Genomic DNA, 20,591 nt, shown 5'->3' on the forward strand with positions numbered 1-20,591 from the left:
TTCCTTGAGTTCAACCTTAAATGGATTTTGGATATGTGGTAATTGACCAGGAAAAGACTGTTTCCCGCTTTTTGTGGATGTGGTATTGTTATTATAAAAATGTCTCAAGCATTCGTGGAAGATGACTGTCTACACATCTTCAGCCTGATCAGAGAAAAAGATGATCAGTGGAGCGATTGACCTTTTTTTGTAAATTCTTATTTACAATATTTGTTTTAAAGAATAATTTTGTTGTTTTAGGCCATCAGTAGTATAGTTATAGTTTGGGGAAGCATTCCAATTACAAATAACATTATACCTCCCATGGTAATTTTCAAGATCTAGGAATGTGGTGACATTGCTAAGAAGTCTCCATCCATCCATCCATCCATCCATCCATCTTCTCCCGCTTATCCGTGGTCGGGTCGCGGGGGTAGCAGTTCCAGCAGAGAGCCCCAAACTTCCTTTTCCCTGGCGACATCAACCAGCTCTGACTGGAGGATCCCAAGGCGCTCCCAGGCCAGCGAAGAAATATAATCCCTCCACCTGGTCCTAGGTCTACCCCTTGGTCTCTTCCCAGCTGGACGTGCCTGGAACACCTCCCTAGGGAGGCGCCCAGGTGGCATCCTAACTAGGTGCCCGAACCATCTCAACTGGCTCCTTTCGACGCGAAGGAGGAGCGGCTCAACTCCGAGTCCCTCCCGGATGACCGAACTTCTCACCTTATCCCTAAGGGAGACACCAGCGACCCTGCGGCGAAAACCCATCTCGGCCGCTTGTATCCGCGATCTCGTTCTTTCGGTCATGACCCATCCTTCATGACCATAGGTGAGGGTAGGAACGAAAATGGCCCGGTAGACAGAGAGCTTTGCCTTCTGGCTCAGCTCCCTTTTCGTCACAACGGTGCGGTAAAGCGACTGCAGTACCGCTCCCGCTGCTCCGATTCTCCGGCCCATCTCACGCTCCATTGTTCCCTCACTCGAGAACAAGACCCCGAGATACTTGAACTCCTTCACTTGGGGTAAGGACTCATTCCCTATTGTTCCTCCTCAATCTGAGGTTCAACAATCGGCCTGACCCTCCTTTCGAGTACCTTAGAGTAAACTTTCCCGGGGAGGCTGAGTAGTGTGATGCCTCTGTAATTGGCACACACCCTCTGTCCCCCTTTTTAAAAAGGGGAACCACCACCCCGGTCTGCCACTCCTTCGGTACTGTTTCCGACTTCCACGCAATGTTGACGAGACGTGTCAACCATGACAGTCCCTCAACACCCAGAGCCTTCAGCATTTCTGGGCGGATCTCATCCACCCCCGGGGCTTTGCCACTGTGGAGTTGTTTGACGACCTCAGTGACCTCCCCCCGGGAGATTGGTGTTGATCCCCCGTCATACTCCAGCTCTGCCTCTAACATAGAAGGCGGAGTTGTCGGGTTCAGGAGTTCCTCAAAGTGTTCCTTCCAACGCCCTAACACTCCATCAGTTGAGGTCAACAACGTCCCATCCTTACTGTACACAGCTTGGATGGTTCCCTGCTTCCCCCTCCTGAGGTGTCGGACAGTTTTCCAGAACAACTTTGGTGCCGCCCGAAAGTCCTTCTCCATGTCTTCTCCGAACTTCTCCCACACCCGCTGCTTTGCCTTGGCCACGGATGAGGCTGCTGCCCTTCGGGCCTGTCGGTACCTTGCAACTGCTTCGGGAGTCTCCCGGGATAACAAATCCCTGAAGGCCTCCTTCTTCAGTCGGACGGCTTCCCTGACCACCGGTGTCCACCAGGAGGTTCGAGGGTTACCGCCCCTTGAGGCACCTAGGACCTTGAGACCACAGCTCCCCGCCGCGGCTTCGGCAATAGAGGAACACCGACCACTCTGGTTCAATGTCCCCAACCTCCACAGGAATACCTGAAAAGCTCCGCCGGAGGTGTGAGTTGAAGGCCTCCTGAACTTGGGCCTCCTCCAGACGTTCCCAGTTCACCCGAACTACACGTTTGGGCTTACCAGGTCTATCCAGAGGCTTCCCCCGCCACTCGACCCAACTCACCACCAGATGGTGATCAGTTGACAACTCCGCCCCTCTCTTTACCCGAGTGTCCAAAACATACGGCCTCAGGTCCGATGATACGATAACGAAATCGATCATGGACCTTCTGCCTAGGGTGCTCTGGTACCACGTACACTTATGAGCATCCTTATGTTCGAACATGGTGTTTGTTATGGCCAATCCATGACTAGCACAGAAGTCCAGTAACAAACCACCACTCCGGTTCAGATCAGGGGGGCCGTTCCTCCCAATCACGCCCCTCCAAGTGTCTCCATCATTGCCCACATGTGCGTTGAAGTCTCCCAGCAAGACTAAAGAGTCCCCTTCAGGAGCCCCATACAGGACTCTTTCCAGGGTCTCCAAGAAGGCCGTATACTCTGAACTGCTGTTGGGTGCATAAGCACACACAACAGTCAGAGTTTTCCCCCCCATAACCCGCAGGCGTAGGGAGGCGACCCTCTCGTCCACTGGGGTAAACTCCAACAACGAAGCACCTAACCGGGGACTTGTGAGTATCCCTATCCGCTAAGAAGTCTGAAAAACACAAATGATTAGATGGGTTAAGGAAAAAAAGCCAAATATATAGCCATACCTATTTGAAAACAAAGACAAAGAAACATTTTATTACTGAAACTATCTCTTTATTACCATCATTACAATTGCACTTTCAGTATCCACCTCTAAATAGAGTGGTTTAGATAATATTACTAAACTGTTCATTCTAAACATAAAAAAAAAAGTTTGATCAGCTTATTGTTTAAGTACCTCACCCCCTAACCGCTTCAGTTAACCGTATTTTTAAAGTTGTTCTGAATAATTACTGTCAAGGCCTCATGGTTGCCATCAGGACATACTCGAGCGACACTCAGCTTCTGCTAGTTCTACAGCTGTGCACAGTTCATCTCCAAACTTTTGCCAAAGCATGTCTCTAAGTAGCTCTCCAACCTCCTTCAGCTTCAAGTCACATTCATTTGTGGTCCTTGCTATGTCGGCTTCTTGCTGTTCGGTTGGTTCGACTGACTCCTCCTCTTTCAGCTCTGCCTCCTTTACTGCAATGACCTCTGCCATGACTTCGTCATTGGTTTCCATGACTTTGTCAGCTCCCATGGAGAGTTTATTGAAGCTATATTGGAGCTGGTCTTCTGACATGTCGTCGTGAGTTCTGATGATACTGTTAGCTAGTCGTGTGAAGGATCGTTTTGCTGCAGTCCGCTCATTTTTGAGCTGCCCAACTGTTTTCCTGACTGTTTGATCAGCCATGTTGGATTTGGGTCCACTGACTGTTTGCAGGGTGGTATTTTATCTTTTTCCAGGTCACTGTTTTCACTGTTCCAGCCCCGGTTTTTTACTGTCAAGCCCTTGGGTATATTTGCAGTTTTCCCCGCTTGAAAGGGATGGTACAGTCCATAGGAGGTTTTCACTGGGTTTCACTCGTACAATGACCACAACTTTGTTTCTTTTGAGTTTTTCTTTACTTTGGTATTTGTTGTTGCAGTACAGCTTATGTTGTAAGTTGTAAGGTAAAAAACCTTAAATGAAAAATAATTACTGTAAATACAATGCACATCAAATAATAAATGAAAAAATACATGCTTTACATATACTTTTTAACACTTGTGAATATTGTTCTTACTTTCTTAATGGATTTTTATAAATTATGTTTTAAACAGTTTTTAACTTATGCAGTCTCATTAAAAATGCAAATATAATAGACTGAATTCTTAGCAGCATGCAAACCGTTTTTACCAATCTACATATCTCAATAAACAAAACACACTCGTTTTTAAATCAACAATCATGTTGCTTTAGCTTGAGGACATCAAACAAACAAATGACACTGAACTAGAACGCACGTTCTAACGTGCGCCATGAACGGTAAGTTGTATGACTTGACTAAACACACAGTTCGTCTCTCACCGGCCACTTCTCCAGCTTTTTATGGCTGCACCAGTGCTGCTTCTTCAACGTTTATTCTGCTGGTTCGTTGCTGCTGCTGGACGCACGCTCTTTAGTTTGTCCCTTTCCAGCTTTGATTACTGCCCTTCTTTCAAGTGCGTTGCTTTTAAAGGTGCAGCGACGCTGATTAGCAATTAGAGACTGATTTCAGACAGCTGCCACTCTGTCAATCAGCCCGACTTTTTAACCCCTTGATCTCCTGTGAGAATTTTTCAAGTTGACTTCACACCTCCCACTCGACTTTCCAGTAGAGACACCTGGGAGGTCGCATGTTACAAAGGTAAACTTGGGTCTGACGCTTTGTTCTGCTCTTCAGCGTTAAGTAAGACGACCAGTCGCCTGACGTCTCTGTGAAGAACTGTCGCTGGGATCTCCTCTTTGAGTTTTTTCGATCTTTGGTGATTTGCTTTTGCTGTGGTAGGCCTTGTGACAGGAACAGGGTAGCTTGGGAATGTTCTGACGTTGACATCCCTCACAATTCCTTTGCTGTCCGAGTTGACACTGACCACTTTTGCAATCCTGAACTGACCCCTCAGGGCGTTTTGGTCTGCAATCCAGACGATGTCTCCGACTGCGACATTTCTCTTGGCTATATGCCACTTGTTCCTTACGAATAGATTAGGGCCAGCGAGTTGACTCCAGTGCCTCCAGAACTTGTTCACTTGCGCTTGCATTTCTTTAAGCCTTTTGTAGGGATAGTCACTGAAGTCCAATGTTCTGACATCTCCACTCTGCGATGCTCGTCCGAGCAGGAGACAGTTAGGAGTGATGAACTGAACGCTGTCTTCTCGGCTCTGTGTTCTGGCGTCAATTGGTCTTTCATTCGTAAGATTGGCTGCCATGTAGAGAGTTGTTTGGAATTCACTCCAACTTAGCCCCGACTCTCCTCCCAGACTCTGCAGTGCTCTCTTGATGATGCGCACAGCAGCTTCTGCAGCACCGTTCCGGTGTGGAGAATCGGCAGGATGAATTTTCCATGTCCATTCTGTGCCATTCTTGGCAGCTCTCTCTTCTAGTGTAGCTTTGTCAAGATTGGTAAGAAATCTGTACTGTTCTTCTAGGACTGGCTTAGCCCCTACGAAGTTAGTACCTGGATCTGACCAGATCTTCTTGACCTCGTAGTGCTGTGAACCTCTGGTAGGCGAACAGGAAACTTTCAGTGGATTGAGAGTTCACCAGCTCTGTGTGAATAGCTCTGGAAGCCATGCAACAAAACACAACTCCCCAAACCTTCAGTGACACTCTTTTCTTGACATCATCCTTGACTTGGTACGGTCCGAAGAGGTCTACTGTTGTGTATTCAAAGGGGGCAGCTGGTTCTGTCCTCTGGAGGTAGATCACCCATTATTTTCTGGCATCTTTTCGCTTTAGTTTTTCTGCAGAGCATGCAGTTTTTTACCACTTTCTGAGCAATCCTCCGACCCTTCACGACCCATGCTCTTCTCCTCATCTTGAGCAAGGTTCACACGGTTTAGGACAGCTGATCCTGCTGGTGGCCTTTTTGGGTGTGTTTGGGTTTGTTGCTGATCTAGCTTTAGCTCTGATGGGTTTTGTGTGTTGGCATCGTTTGGATCTGATGGCACTTGTGCCTTTGCCTTGGCTCTGGTTAGTGCTGCAACAAACGTTTTCTTTTGCAATCTGTTGACACTGTCTCTGGCAGCTGTCACCAAATCTTTGGCAGATTTCATTGGCCAGTCATCCACTGGAAACTTCAAGAACGTTGGTCCGTTCTGCCATTCTGAACTTTCATCCAGGTCTTGAGGACTGGCCCCTCTGGTTATGATGTCAGCAATATTAAGAGGACCAGGAACCAATCTTGGATCGCTGTTGTGTTCTGGATCTCTCCGATTCTGTTTGCGAAGAAGGTCTGATAACCATAGCTCTCTCTCTGGATTGCACCGAGGACTGTTTGGCTATCAATCACATGGAACCACTTTCCAACCTGGATCTTGCTGTGCTGCTCGAAGTATGTTTTGAGACGTGAGGCAAACACTGCTCCGCATATCTCTGCCTTAACAGCATCACCTTTGTGGTCTAAAGGAGTTAGTTTCGCCTTGGAATCCACCAGAGTGACAAATGGGCCTTGGTCGGTGTTCCACCGGAGGTACACCACAGCACCGTAAGCATGCTCGCTTCCATCGGAGAATGTTATTGCCCAAGGTTTTCCAATGAAGTTTGGAGGCGTTATGGCCCTGGTGAATGTAACCTGCCCGAGTTGCACATACTCTTCGAAGAGTCGGATTGCATCTTCTCTGAGACTGTCTGACAATGCTGTATCCCAGGTGTCTTTGACAGGGCAGTTGTCGCTCTTTGCCTCCTGGAATGCTCTCCGCACAAGGATGGCACCCTTCTGCTTGGCAGGAGTTACCAGAACAACTGGATCATACAACCCTGAGACTTGACTCAGGAGGTTCCTTCTTGTCAAAGGGTTTGGGGTTTGCGCTCTTACTTGGTCTAGTAGTAGAAGGTCTTGGCCAAGTCGCATCTTCTTCTTTCTCTTTGAGAAGTTAATGGATGCCATTACATGGATCTTGTCTTCTTCCACAAGGTAGCCTAGACCAAGCGCTTTGTTATCTTCATCCCTCATTTGATTCGGAAGGACCATGTTATTAACTTTGGTCTTCATTGGTTTGTTGTTGTTCCCCTTCCTCCCACTTTGGCCTGAGAAGACCCAAGGCTTCAACAGGAACCCTCCAGCTTTCAGGATTTGCTCCACGTTTGCTGTGATGGTTTTCAGCTTCTCGAAGTCGTTGTGAGACGTGAGGATGTCGTCAACGTAGCTATCATTTTGTAGTACCCCTCGCTCCTCTTCAAGGTGGGCGAAAGGAGGTAGGTTGGCTGTTTCTCGCATTGCGAGCTGTGCGATGCATCCTGCAGGCTTGTCACCAATATTGACTCTGGTGATTGCGTACTCCTCCAACTCTTTGTCCTCAGAATCCCGCCAGAGGAACCTGTGGAGGTGCATCTCTCTATCTTCCAACCATACAGAATTGTATATTTTCCTGATGTCCCCTAAGGCAGCGTTGGTTCCCCCTCTGAACCTCAGGAGGACAGCACATATCTGGTTAAGGACGTCTGGCCCTTTCATCAGCAAGTCGTTCATGCTGGTGCCTCTGAACTTTTGACTGCTGTTCCAGACGAGCCTTACTGGGGTTGTTGTAGAGTGTGGGTTTGGTGCAATAAGGTGACTCATGAACCATACTGGTCCTTTCCAGGTCATGATCTGCTCTTTAGTCAACTTGATTGCAGCTCCTCTGTCGATCATGTCATGCACTTGAGCTTTGTAGGCAGACTTCCACTCTGGTGCCTTGGCTAGCTGCTTCTCTGTTCTTAGGAATGTTGCTTCAACTGCACCTCTGTTGTTCGGCAGTGAGGCCGGATCCTCTAGCCAGGGATACTTTGCATGCCAATGTGGTTCTCTGCTGTGATCATCGCTCCTGACATAGGTGAGTCCATCCTTTACCACCTCAAGCTCCCTTTCCTCTGAAAGGGTCATTTCTTTACCACCGGGCTGGCAGTTTCCGCACCGGCAGCCTCCACATCTGGGCTTGCATGCTGCGCCAATGCTGTCCCATTGTCACCATTTCAGGAAACTCTCTTTGCTGGTCGAAACAGTTGATCCCTGTATTTCAGCTGCTTCTTTGCTTGAGGGGTTTTGTTCTGGAATGGGGTTAGTGAGCTCTTCATCTTTCACAGCTGCTGCTCTCATTGATCTCGCAAAGTGTGTCTTTGACATGTGGGCTGACACTTCAACCTCCTCAAACAGTCTGGGGTGGATTCCTCCAACTGTTTTCCCGAGTGGTCCGTCCCACAGTACGAGGTCTCCCACGACTCTGATCCTCTGAGGAGATAACTGGCCTTCTCTGTGGCTAATGAGAAGCTTGACTTCTTTGGGCCTCACAAGCTCATCAAGAGGTACGTCTGGGAAGAATGGCTGCAGTTGCTGAGGTGTCACACTTTTGTGGACGTCTGCAATGTTGTCAAGCCCATAGCAAACCAATTGATGTGCTCTCAGTGTGCCCTTGGGGGTGGATACACGGATTTTGAGGAGATAGTGCTTTGTCTTTACTTGAATCTTCATGCCGACAACTCCATGTACAACGAGCATGATATCTTCACTCTTGAGATCCAGGCGGCTCGCCGCTCTGTGAGTGATGTAATTTGTGTCAGATGCTAAGTCGATGAGTGTTCCGACTTTCTGTCCGGCGTTAGCTGTGACGACGAGTAGCATCATGATCACTGGAAGCTCTTGCATTCCACTCTTTTCAATTAGACTTTGTTGGTCATTTGAGGTTTTGAAGACTCTGGAGGCAACATTTGAGAAAACCTCCCCACACTGCTTTGCTAGGTCTGGTGGGAGATTTTTGATGAAATCTTCTTGACCCTCTGTGTACTTCTTTTTGCCTTTATCCTTTTCAGATCTGTCACCAGACCTCTTTGACACAGACTTTGGACAGAGGTAGTAGTGATGCTCAGCCTTTCCATCTCTGCAGTCCTCGTTTCTGCATAGAAAGCCAGGTTTGCAGGATGACTGGTCGTCGTGAACCTCAAGGCACCTTGTACATGCACCCAACTTCCTTACTGAAACCTTCCTTTCTGCTGCACTCAGAGCCCTGAACTGCTTGCAGAAGTAGAGCTTCCTCTTGTGTTTGACATCGCCGCAGACTACACAGCCTTGGTCATCAGCTGACTTTGTAGACTTGGTTCTGGCACTTTTCTGCTCAATTCTGGTTTCTTTCCAACTCGGCTTACTTGGTTTACTTGGCTCCTCATCTCGTAGTTGCTCGAGCTCCTCATAGATAGTCTCTTGCTGCTTGAGAAACTCCAAGAGATAATCAAACCTTTTATCTGGCGTCACACCATTTTTTGGATCGGCTACATATACAAGCCACTCTTTTTTGAGGGACTCAGGGAGTTTACTCTCTATCGATTTTGTTACAAGAGGATTCTTTATGGCGCCTGTGTCTCCGAGGTCACTCAGGTCCCAGAGTGCTTTCTCCACGGCTTGAATCAACTCGACAATTTTCCTTGGTTGGCTACTTCTGACAGATGGCATCTTCTGAAGGTCTTCCACTATTTCAATGGCAATAGCCGTTCGATTGCCATAGCGGTTCTCCAAGACACGGAGAATGTCATCTGCGGTGTTCTAAGTAGTGAGGTGAAAGTCTTTCTTGATCCTGTCATCGAGACTGTCTAGCAACTGTATATTTTTCACTTCTTTGGAGCCTGTTGGTTCTCCCTGTTTTTGGAGCGACTCCCAGTCTCTTCTCCACCTGTGAAAATCACGCTTGTAGCCAGAGAATCTGGGGAGAGCTGTGGGTTTTAGCCTAATGCTTAGGGTAAAGATGGGATGACTGGCAGTACTTGTTGATCCTGACCTTGTGTCTTCCTGTCGTCTCGCCATGATGAACTCAGCCTTTCTGGAAACCAGACTGGTTGCTTCCCGTTCGATGTCTCTCAACCGATTGCGGAACTCCTTCTGGTTTTCCACTGGAACCCACTGCTGCCACTTGCAATGAGCTTCCTTTGCTGTCCCCATCAGTGACTTCAGATGGCTAAGCATGAATTCGTAGGCCTCATGGTTGCCATCAGGACATACTCGAGCGACACTCAGCTTCTGCTAGTTCTACAGCTGTGCACAGTTCATCTCCAAACTTTTGCCAAAGCATGTCTCTAAGTAGCTCTCCAACCTCCTTCAGCTTCAAGTCACATTCATTTGTGGTCCTTGCTATGTCGGCTTCTTGCTGTTCGGTTGGTTCGACTGACTCCTCCTCTTTCAGCTCTGCCTCCTTTACTGCAATGACCTCTGCCATGACTTCGTCATTGGTTTCCATGACTTTGTCGGCTCCCATGGAGAGTTTATTGAAGCTATATTGGAGCTGGTCTTCTGACATGTCGTCGTGAGTTCTGATGATACTGTTAGCTAGTCGTGTGAAGGATCGTTTTGCTGCAGTCCGCTCATTTTTGAGCTGCCCAACTGTTTTCCTGACTGTTTGATCAGCCATGTTGGATTTGGGTCCACTGACTGTTTGCAGGGTGGTATTTTATCTTTTTCCAGGTCACTGTTTTCACTGTTCCAGCCCCGGTTTTTTACTGTCAAGCCCTTGGGTATATTTGCAGTTTTCCCCGCTTGAAAGGGATGGTACAGTCCATAGGAGGTTTTCACTGGGTTTCACTCGTACAATGACCACAACTTTGTTTCTTTTGAGTTTTTCTTTACTTTGGTATTTGTTGTTGCAGTACAGCTTATGTTGTAAGTTGTAAGGTAAAAAACCTTAAATGAAAAATAATTACTGTAAATACAATGCACATCAAATAATAAATGAAAAAATACATGCTTTACATATACTTTTTAACACTTGTGAATATTGTTCTTACTTTCTTAATGGATTTTTATAAATTATGTTTTAAACAGTTTTTAACTTATGCAGTCTCATTAAAAATGCAAATATAATAGACTGAATTCTTAGCAGCATGCAAACCGTTTTTACCAATCTACCTATCTCAATAAACAAAACACACTCGTTTTTAAATCAACAATCATGTTGCTTTAGCTTGAGGACATCAAACAAACAAATGACACTGAAATAGAACGCACGTTCTAACGTGCGCCATGAACGGTAAGTTGTATGACTTGACTAAACACACAGTTCGTATCTCACCGGCCGCTTCTCCAGCTTTTTATGGCTGCACCAGTGCTGCTTCTTCAACGTTTATTCTGCTGGTTCGTTGCTGCTGCTGGACGCACGCTCTTTAGTTTGTCCCTTTCCAGCTTTGATTACTGCCCTTCTTTCAGGTGCGTTGCTTTTAAAGGTGCAGCGACGCTGATTAGCAATTAGAGACTGATTTCAGACAGCTGCCACTCTGTCAATCAGCCCGACTTTTTAACCCCTTGATCTCCTGTGAGGATTTTTCAAGTTGACTTCACAATTACACACCAAGATACAGTAAGTTGAAAAGTCCCTGAAGACATTAATCATTTTGCACAACGCTGTTCACATTAAAAGTGATACAAACAATTGTCCAACAGATACAAAGAGAAAACAAGAGAGGTCATTTCTAACCCTTGGCTCGTTGCTCAACTCCACACAGCTCGAGAATCACAGATATCCTGGGTAAAATGTGGTATTGTGAACTCATTGAGTGTTGCGCTGCAAAAGCCTCTGACTGCGGAGCTGCTGCAGCTTTGCTTTTCTGCCCACACCTTAAATCAACTCAGTTAATCTTAGCGTGGCTCTTAAGGTTGTCTTTGCAAATCAATCACAACTATTCAACGCCTCTGTCTTTTTGTGCACGTAGCAGCTCTAAATAAAAGTGTTGTTTTATTAACATCCTACCTTTATAGCAGCAGAGCTTCTTCCAAACTTTTTAAAACAATTGAATGTAACCCTTGAACCTGATACATGTGAGAAAGTACTTTACAAAAAATATTCAGCACGAGTGAGATGGTTGTGTTATATCAGCTGAACCGTACTCGTCTAAACAACAAGTATGTAAAGGATTTGATGCCTGTTCCCATAGTATTTAAAAAATAAATAAATAAATAAATAAATCTGTACATAACATAATGCATATATGAAATAATCGTCACATCTTCTAATCGGAGAAAACACTACAGATGGCGAGATATTTATCAGTTTGAGGGGCTGTGATGAATATTTGCAACTCATAAGCTTGATTCAACAGAAGATGAGCTTGTGAAAATATTTTTGAAAGTATTTCCTTAACTTGATTTACAGTATTACATTTGAAATACTCTAGAAATGGTGTAATTCTTTTTTATTTTGTTCTCAGTGTCCAGCCTAATAATCATGTTGTTCTGTTGTTAAAGGTAAACAAATGACTTACAGCGTCACAAATTCACTGAGTTACAGGGATATTCAGACCCAGCTCCTCCCATCCCAGTCACACAGGTGTGGGAGGTAGATGCAGCTTAACCCTGCTGAAATGTCCTTGAGCAAGACAGTGCATGTCCTCTTGATCCACTCTATCCTCCATACTGTCTCTCTAATGAAAATAAGATACCAGAGGCAGCACTTGCTTTAACTCTCAATCAACCTTGTTCACAACGTCCAAAGCAGTTCAGGATGCACTCATCATTATAACCCGTCTGGCTTCAGCTTGTCCGACCTTCGGACTTCGAAGCGTCTGCTAGCCTGAAACTGAAGCCGTCTTGTTACTTCTGTGTTTAGTTGGTTTTCCGTGCTGAGTGCAAGTGATGGTGTGTGTGTGTGATAGACATTGCCAATCAAGACCAGAGTGGATTAGATCAATATGAAGTGAGAGAATCACTCTTTAATCTGGACCTGACCAGATCTCTATTGGGAGAGCAGTGGTCTGTGAAATGGTATAATAGCCTTAGGGTTACACACACACACACACACACACACACACACACACACACACACACACACACACACACACACACACACACACACACACACACACACACACACACACACACACACACACACACACACACACACACACACACACACACACACACACACACACACACACACACACACACACACACACACACACACACACACACACACACACACGGCTTGGAATTTCGTCATTTTAGGGGCAAGGCCATTTGGCCTTCCCGTTCACATTTTTTTTAAGGGCACAAAGGCCACATGACAGGGCACAAAGGCCACATGACAGGGCACAAAGGCTGTTTGGTTAAATTACGCTGGTCAATCAACATGACTGAAAAGTGTAGCACTAACGTCAACACCAGTCGTTTTACAAACGGCTGAATAGCAATAGTGTTTCTTAAACGTATATGTTAAGTTCAGCCATAAACCACATAAGTCAGTCAGGGGTAGACAGTAAGGGTAAAATTGTATTGTCACTGGCCCCACCATTGTAACCACTGGCCCGGAGCATTCGTCCACCAAAAAAAAAATCGACTAATAATGAAGAAAATTAACACATTTGTTGCAATAATTTATGCACTAACTACATTACTACTTGTACTACAACATTTTAATCATCAGTTCTTCCTCATTTTCCTCAATTGTTCATATTTGGTTTATTAAAATAATGATATTGCGGTCATTGTTAAAATGACTGCTATTATTATGAGTATTATTATTTGTATAATGCACTTTCTGCCTTCCTGTCATTAGGAGTTAGACATGTAATGGCTATGTAGTAGATTAGATTAGAGCCTTCATTATCCTAAACTGCTGGGACATTTCGCCAATACCTTTATATTGTCTACTCTTCACTTACTTGTCAGCATAGGTCGACATTGATGTACAGAGCCGACAGAATACCTTGTTTATATTGCCATCATATTGAGAGGTGCAGCCAGTGACGCGTCCTGAAACCAGGAAGTAAGCTGCTGGTTCCCTCCACAAAAAGCAATGGAATTTCTCCACAGGGTTTTGGAAAATAGCTGGAAATAAGGTCTGTGGAAAACAAACCTGTTTGATAAATGCACGTTTTGTTCAGCCGGATAATCTCCACATGTCTACCCTACTTTTATAATGTTCGAATCATAAATCGAATCGATAAGGGTTTTAGGACGCGGCACTGCAGCCAACTCCCTGTCACTCATTTAACTCCTCCGGTGACTTTCTTTTATTAGAAGAATGTTTTTTGCCCGGCGCTTGGCCGGTTACCGCTGGTATTAAAAACATTTTGGAGAATGGTTAGGTGGCGCGATCTGGCGGTCTGTAGTGAAGAAGGAGCGCCCTCCCGCTGCGGAGCACATCGTGAGCAGCAAACAGCTGTTTGCTTTCCCCCCAACAACGACAACCGACTCAAGAAACGCTATGTTGTAGCGTTGATAAACGAAACAATTTAACTAAATTGCTAGTCAAAATACCAATACCACAGGACATTTTTTTTTACTTTTGACAGGGGCACAAACGCCACTTTGGCCGTGAATTGCATTTTTTTTAACAGGGCATCACGGCCAAAGTGCGGGGCAACGACGGCCATGGCCGTCGTGGCCGTCGTGAAATTCCCACCCTGACACACACACAAGACCACTGAGACTCTCTCCCTTAGCCCCAGTGCATCGCTTGCTATAATTACCTGGACTACACGCTCCAATATGAAGGCTGACACCACCTTTCATTGCATGTGTGAATTTCCGATTTGTAACACTTTATTTACACATTTCTTATTAATAGTTACACTTAAACATTATGGCAGTTCACAGTTATGAACAGTGTTGTTGCTTGATTCTTATTATATTACATAAATGTTTTTATAACCGTGCTGCAATGAAAGCCTTGTCATGCATTTTGTACTGAAGTTCTGAATGCTACAGGAGTAAGAAGCAGTAAAACGGGTCCGAAGATTCTTTAGTGGATGATCATGTGGAGGCATAGTGTAGCTTCTCTTCTGATTCTGACACAGACACATGTCGGTTTTTTAAAACGCGCATTTATTCTTGGAGTTATATATTGTAGCCTCCCTTCTTCCGTTACGCCAAGAGAACTACAACAATGAACAACATATATACATAGCCAAATACATTAGCATAGTGTGCTACACATACAAATATATAAATGAAAATAGGGCATGACGCCCACATGAAAACATAAAACAAATACCTCGTTGGCCGCTTGTCATGAAAGGAGATTTGAATCTTTAAAGTTCCCTTTTTTAATAACTTTGTGTCACAATGATGTATGATGCTCTAAGCAGAGCTTCAATAAAGACATCAACCCACGTTGAGTTGCCCAGTGCATCAACAAAACACACAGTACCAGTACTTGAACAAACATTAGTTCCTAGGCACAAGAAACAACAAACACTTATGGTCACAACGTATTAGTTATCTGTCTGCTCTGCATATTTGTGTAACATATAAAACAGTGTCAGAGGAGAGTGATATTTTAAGTAAACGTTGGACTTAATGCCAAGGATGTTGCAGTTCAGTGTCTTTCTGAAAAAACTCTTTCAGTCCTTTTTATAAGTGGCAACATCCTTCAGTCTATTCTGGGCCTGGTATCTATTTTTAAGAGTTCCCATATTTAATTTGATGTTGGAGAAAATAGCTGTGTCATGCATTGCCCCACAAATCTCCATTACTGTACAAGTAAGCAGACTTGTGGTGACTGAGACGAATGGCTTTCAGTTTAGTGTTTTACGAGCTCAGCAAACCATTCAGTGACCAGTTATGCCCTGCGGACAGAGGATAATGCCATTTTGGAAGAGAGCACTCCCACTGTGGTTGAAATCCTGCACTAAAGGATGTCCACTGGTTATTGCCCATATAAGTGTTCCAGTTATGTGGAGGAGACACAAATCATCCCATCAGCCGACATTTCCTTTTTACATTTTCTGTTATTGCTTGTTTTTTTGACAGGCGCTGTCGGGTTGCCCCTTCCCACTGTGGATGTCCGGATTGTTATGAATAACACTATCAACACCACCATTGTGGAGGGCAATCACCGCGAGACTCAGGTAATCAATCAAGTATCCAGTTATTAAATGCATTATTTGCAGACAGTGGATGAAAACAATTATTTGATGCACAATTCCAGAAATACAAACATATCAGATATTCCATTTTTTTTGTATTTCATAACTCTGCAATTACATTCTGTTCAGCATATGCCATCTTGCTGTTGTTGGCTGGAACAACACTCATTACTGGATAGTGCAATCTTTTCTTTACTTTCTTTCTTTTATCTTTTCTATCCTCTATCCCATTCTCTCTGTAATGTATCGCAGGTCCGTCCAGGTCTGGAGGGAAAAGAAGGGGAACTCCTAGTTCGAGGTCCGTCTGTTTTTACAGAGTACTGGAATAAACCTCAAGAGACCCAAGAGTCTTTCACTGAGGACGGATGGTTCAAAACAGGTACTAACACCTCCTCTCTCCTTCCCTTTTCTCCTAACTCACACACCGGCACTATCCATGCACACACTCTCCCTTAGAGAGTGTGAGCTCTGCCACTAATTGCATCTACAGTACATGGTTGGTGCTGTCAGAGGGATTCACAGGAGGGCGAAAGATTTAAAAATATGTTTTCGTCTCTGCTACAGGCTGCACTCTCAGAGTTTGATTTTAAAAACTTAAAAACCATGAGTCCAGTCAAGGTAGCACACACACACAATTGACTGTTCGTGTGAGTCTGTGCGCATTTTGGGGGACTATGAGTAATGATGGACGATATGTGTTTTTGGTGCTGCGGGGCATTTTTTCTCCAAAGTGGTTGTGACTGCTCTGCGTTTTGAGAAACCAAGTGTTGCTGTCTTGCTCTTCTTCCCTCTCGCTCTGTGTGTGTGTGCAGAGGCTCTCTCTGTCCCTGCAGCCCAAACATTCTCATTCTACCCCCCCAAAGGAGCTCTGCTTCACTGCAAAGACACCAGGAGACAAGCTTTAAGTTGGCTTGGGGTGAGTGAAGGGAGGCTGGGTGATACAGGAGGGTGGGCAAAAGCAATTGGAGCCTTTAATTGGCCAGTAGACAACAGGAAGTTAGAGCAAGAAGCCAACAGAGTGAGGAAAGAGCAGTAAGTATGTGGTGGAGGGGTTAGAGAAAGTCTGCTACAGAACGATGGCATGAAAGGCCCCAGAGAGGGAAGGGGAGCTGATGCTGGTGGTGGTGGTGAAGGGGTCGAGGGTGAAAAGAAGCAAGGAAGTAGCAAGTGATGGAGAGCAACGCTGGGCGAGGCGGTGGGAGAGCTGGGCAGAGTGTGTTTAATTGGCTTTGCAGGCTGGAAGGACAGAGATCCAGAGCACAGCAAGCTGCTGTCACACTCCATTACAGCCGCTGGCCACATAATGAGAGCCCGTGCAATCAGCTCCCCACAGACCAGTCCCTCAAGCCGTGCGCACACGCGCGCACACACACACGCGCGCGCGCACACGCGCGCGCACACACACACACACACACACACACACACACACACACACACACACACACACACACACACACACACACACACACACACACACACACACACACACACACACACACACACACACACACACACACACAGCATGGACTGCTCAATAGGAAGCTTTCAAACACAGTCCTTGCCTACCCACCTGTCTGTGCTCCCCGATGCCAACTTAAATACACACACACACACACACACACACACACACACACACACACACACACACACACACACACACACACACACACACACACACACACACACACACACACACACACACACACACACACACACACACACACACACACACACACACACACCTTTGCTTGAACTGAGGCTCAGAAGCATTGTTGTATTTAGAGCTGTAAAAAAAAGTTTTCTGTGTTACTTTGCTATAATGATTATAGCAAAGTAACACAGAAAACTCTTTAAAGTATCATGTCTCATAAATACATCTGGAATAATTTTAACTGACATTAAGACTGAATAGATCATAAAATAAACCCACACAAGATAAATACACGTCCACACACACTCTGTATGTCTGGGAGGGAGGTGTTATGATGGAGACTCCTTGCTCTTAACCCTTTTCTTTGCTTGCTACCTTCCTTCTCACACTCTTACCGTTTTTGCCCTCACACCTGCGCCATGTTTCACACTCCACCTTTTTCTCTAACACTCGTCACACTCCATCTCTGACTTGCTAACTCTTGCTGATCTCTTGTCACCTTCCTACCGAGCTTTCTGTATCTCACTTTTTCCACATCCTTCTGGATTTCACCTTCAGGTCATTGAGGCAAAAGGAAGATATTCAGCACTAGACTGCTTTTCAGGGAAAAGAGACACTTTTTTAACACAGGCTGGTACTTTATCAATATTTCCATTTTATATAACAATGTTTTTGCAATATATGTTTCATGTGATTGCTCTCTGTTTCTCTATGCATTAATTGAGGCCTAGTTCTTTCATCCACACCCAAACTGAGTTTTAAGTCATGGAAAAACAGAGCTTTTGTTAAACTGCTGCCAGGGTGGAGATTTTTTTTAAACTGAAAAGTACTGATCAAAATGTACAATTTCTCATCCACTATATTGGGTAAGAAAGACATCAGGTCACTGCTATCAGCAACATTCCCACAGCAACCATCACTAATCCACTGCAAACGTAGCTGGTCTGGCACAAGAATTGTGAGAGCATGTCTAACTTGCTCTCTGGTACTGACTGCTCTTCAATTGGGAATCGCATTTCATGTGGACGGTGTTTTTTTAGTAAGTGCTTGTGTGACCAGGGGTTGTTTTTTGTTTTTGACCAAAGTAGGAAAAGAAGCTTGAGCAGTGTACATTGTTTCAAAGCTAAAAATAAAATTAGGTTTCTTTTACAGGAATAAATCCTGTTTCACTTTTCAGACAAGGAAACATCTGATATCTGCAACGTTTTTACCTGTATTAGATTATGGTGACCTTCTATACATTAATGCCTCTGACCAATGCCTAAAGAGCTTGCATACTGTGTACCATTGTGCCTTACCATTTATCACTGGATGTGGATATCGAGTACACCATTGCACTTTATATGCTGCTGCTAATTGGCCATCTTTGTCTGCTCGCAGACTTTCCCATTGGTTGGGTGTTATTTATAAATCTCTGCTTGGGTTGGTTCCCTCCTACATTTGCACATATATGTGTCAAAGAGAAAGTCCATATGGCCTGCGCTCCCAAGATTTTATTCAGATGCTGGTTCCTACAGTGAGAACAAAACTGGGAAAAACAGCTTTTAGATATGCTGCCCCCACAGCTTGGAACAATGTACAGAAGGAGCTGAAACTCTCAGATTTAGTCACTATGGGGGAATTCAGGTCCATATTAAAGGACAGAGAACACGACACCATTGGTCGATGTGAGTGCTCGTATATCCTGAAATCGTTTTAAAATGTTGCCAGTTTTTGAATGATTTTAATAGTTTGTTTTACTTCGCATATTGACTGGCTAATGTGCCATTTTATTTGTGTTTTACAGCTGTATTTGTCTGCCTTTCATGTCTGTGTTTTATATGTTGTAACTTTGTACATGCTGCCCTTCTTGGCCAGGTCACTCTTATTTTAATCTCAATGAGTTTTTTACCTGGTTAAATAAAGGATATATACATCTGGACTAGGCCTGAAAATGAGTAGTTAGCAGGTTGATTACTTCTTGTGAAAGTCATGTTCCTCTCTATCTAAAGCTAGATTTTGAAAAAGCACTTAATACTACTTAATGTATGACCTAAACATTTGCATCCTTGCCCATCAGCTCGCAGAACTGCATTGAGTTAAAAAAAAAAGAAGAATTGCAATAATTTAAATATCTTAAAAAAGCATTGTGTTTTGGCTGTGTGGAAGATTAAGTCTGAGAAGTATATAAAGCTCACAGAGGAGACTGACAGGCCAATAGGAAGAGGAGACAAAGGGAGAGAGAAGAAAAGTGGAGTGTAAGACATGGAGAAGGAGTGTGAGAGTTTAGATCAATACATTCTCGACTGGCCAGAGGTGTCTTCTGTAGTGCGAGCGGGCGCTGTGTAGCATGACTGGCAGCTCTAAATGGAAGCTCTCACCTTCTCCCGAGTGCTCTCTCTTTCCACTCATCTTCACAAACATCTCGCAGCACATTGATCCCCCCGCCTTTTTTAGCTCTCTTTTTTGTGCTCATTCTAGAGAATAGTCTTTCTGCTGTCCATAGCTATAATATGAGTTCAGCTCACTTGACCACACTGCAAGGGCTTTTGTTGTTGGATTCAATGTAAAGCAAGCAAGGAGGTGGCAACAAAGGGGGGAGCAAAGCAAGGGATAAGCTAAAGTTGGTGCAGTAAATGTTGGTTTAGTCGGTGCTTTCAGCTCAGAATGAATTACAGTGTGATGTTCTGAAGTAAACCATAAATAAATGTATGAATACATAATTTAATAAAGACTAGTGGGAAAAGAGGGAAGCTTAGGCATTAGCGATTGAGCGGAAGCTGTGTTTTGGGGCTAACTATTAACCCTGTCTTTTCTAATGTTACATTATTTATTTGATGAGGCAGAAAAAACAACAAGGGGGTTAAGTCTTCATAGGTTTCCCTTAGTTTCACCCTTAAAGGTGAAACAGAAACACTTTTTGTTATATTCCATGGAATGCTCTTAACATCCCGATAGCAATGCATATATTAAATGTTATTTTAGCCGGCCCAGCTAAAGTAACTGGATGGCCTACCTGCCTGTCAGCCTTCCATCTCGTGCACAAACTTATCTCGTGCCCTCATTGGTCATGTGCGCGTTCGTGTGTGTTGGAGGAGGGGCTCTGTAAGGATGTGGCAGATTTTTTACGGCTGCATATTTTCAAATTCTAGCGCAATCGAGCTGGTTTCTCCAAAATGACCAACCCACCTTTAAGTAAATATTATCCACCATAGGAGCTACTTGTGTAACCAAACTCAGAACCAGCATTTGAAATATATTTGATGTAATATACATTTCTACCAATATTTCATGATGCACCTGCCATTTTATTATTTTTATTTATTCATTTATTTAAAAGGAACGGTGCACGTTAATTAACATTTCTGTAAATGTGCCAGAGTTAGCCATGATGCTATTTTTCATCTGTAGTCCCTGGACAGATTGTATAAGTCAAGTAAATACAATCAAATTAAAACATGCAACATACATTACTGGAATACTTAAATAAAAAATAAAACTAGACTATTATGATCTTAGCTTATGCTGCAGCATTACTGT

At 44.4% G+C, this 20,591-nt stretch overlaps 1 protein-coding gene across 1 annotated transcript in view; it reads left to right on the top strand.

Moving 5' to 3' along the window:
* The window catches only part of acsf3 (acyl-CoA synthetase family member 3), a 44,707-nt gene that overhangs the window by 14,811 nt on the left and 9,305 nt on the right, over positions 1–20,591 (top strand). The window contains exons 6-7 of the mRNA XM_034079842.1: positions 15,306–15,403; positions 15,674–15,800. Of these exons, the coding sequence (XP_033935733.1) occupies positions 15,306–15,403; positions 15,674–15,800 (225 nt within the window). The remainder of the gene's footprint in view (positions 1–15,305; positions 15,404–15,673; positions 15,801–20,591) is intronic.

The sequence above is a fragment of the Pseudochaenichthys georgianus genome, chromosome 3 (assembly GCF_902827115.2).
Source record: "Pseudochaenichthys georgianus chromosome 3, fPseGeo1.2, whole genome shotgun sequence".
Lineage (NCBI taxonomy): Eukaryota > Metazoa > Chordata > Actinopteri > Perciformes > Channichthyidae > Pseudochaenichthys > Pseudochaenichthys georgianus.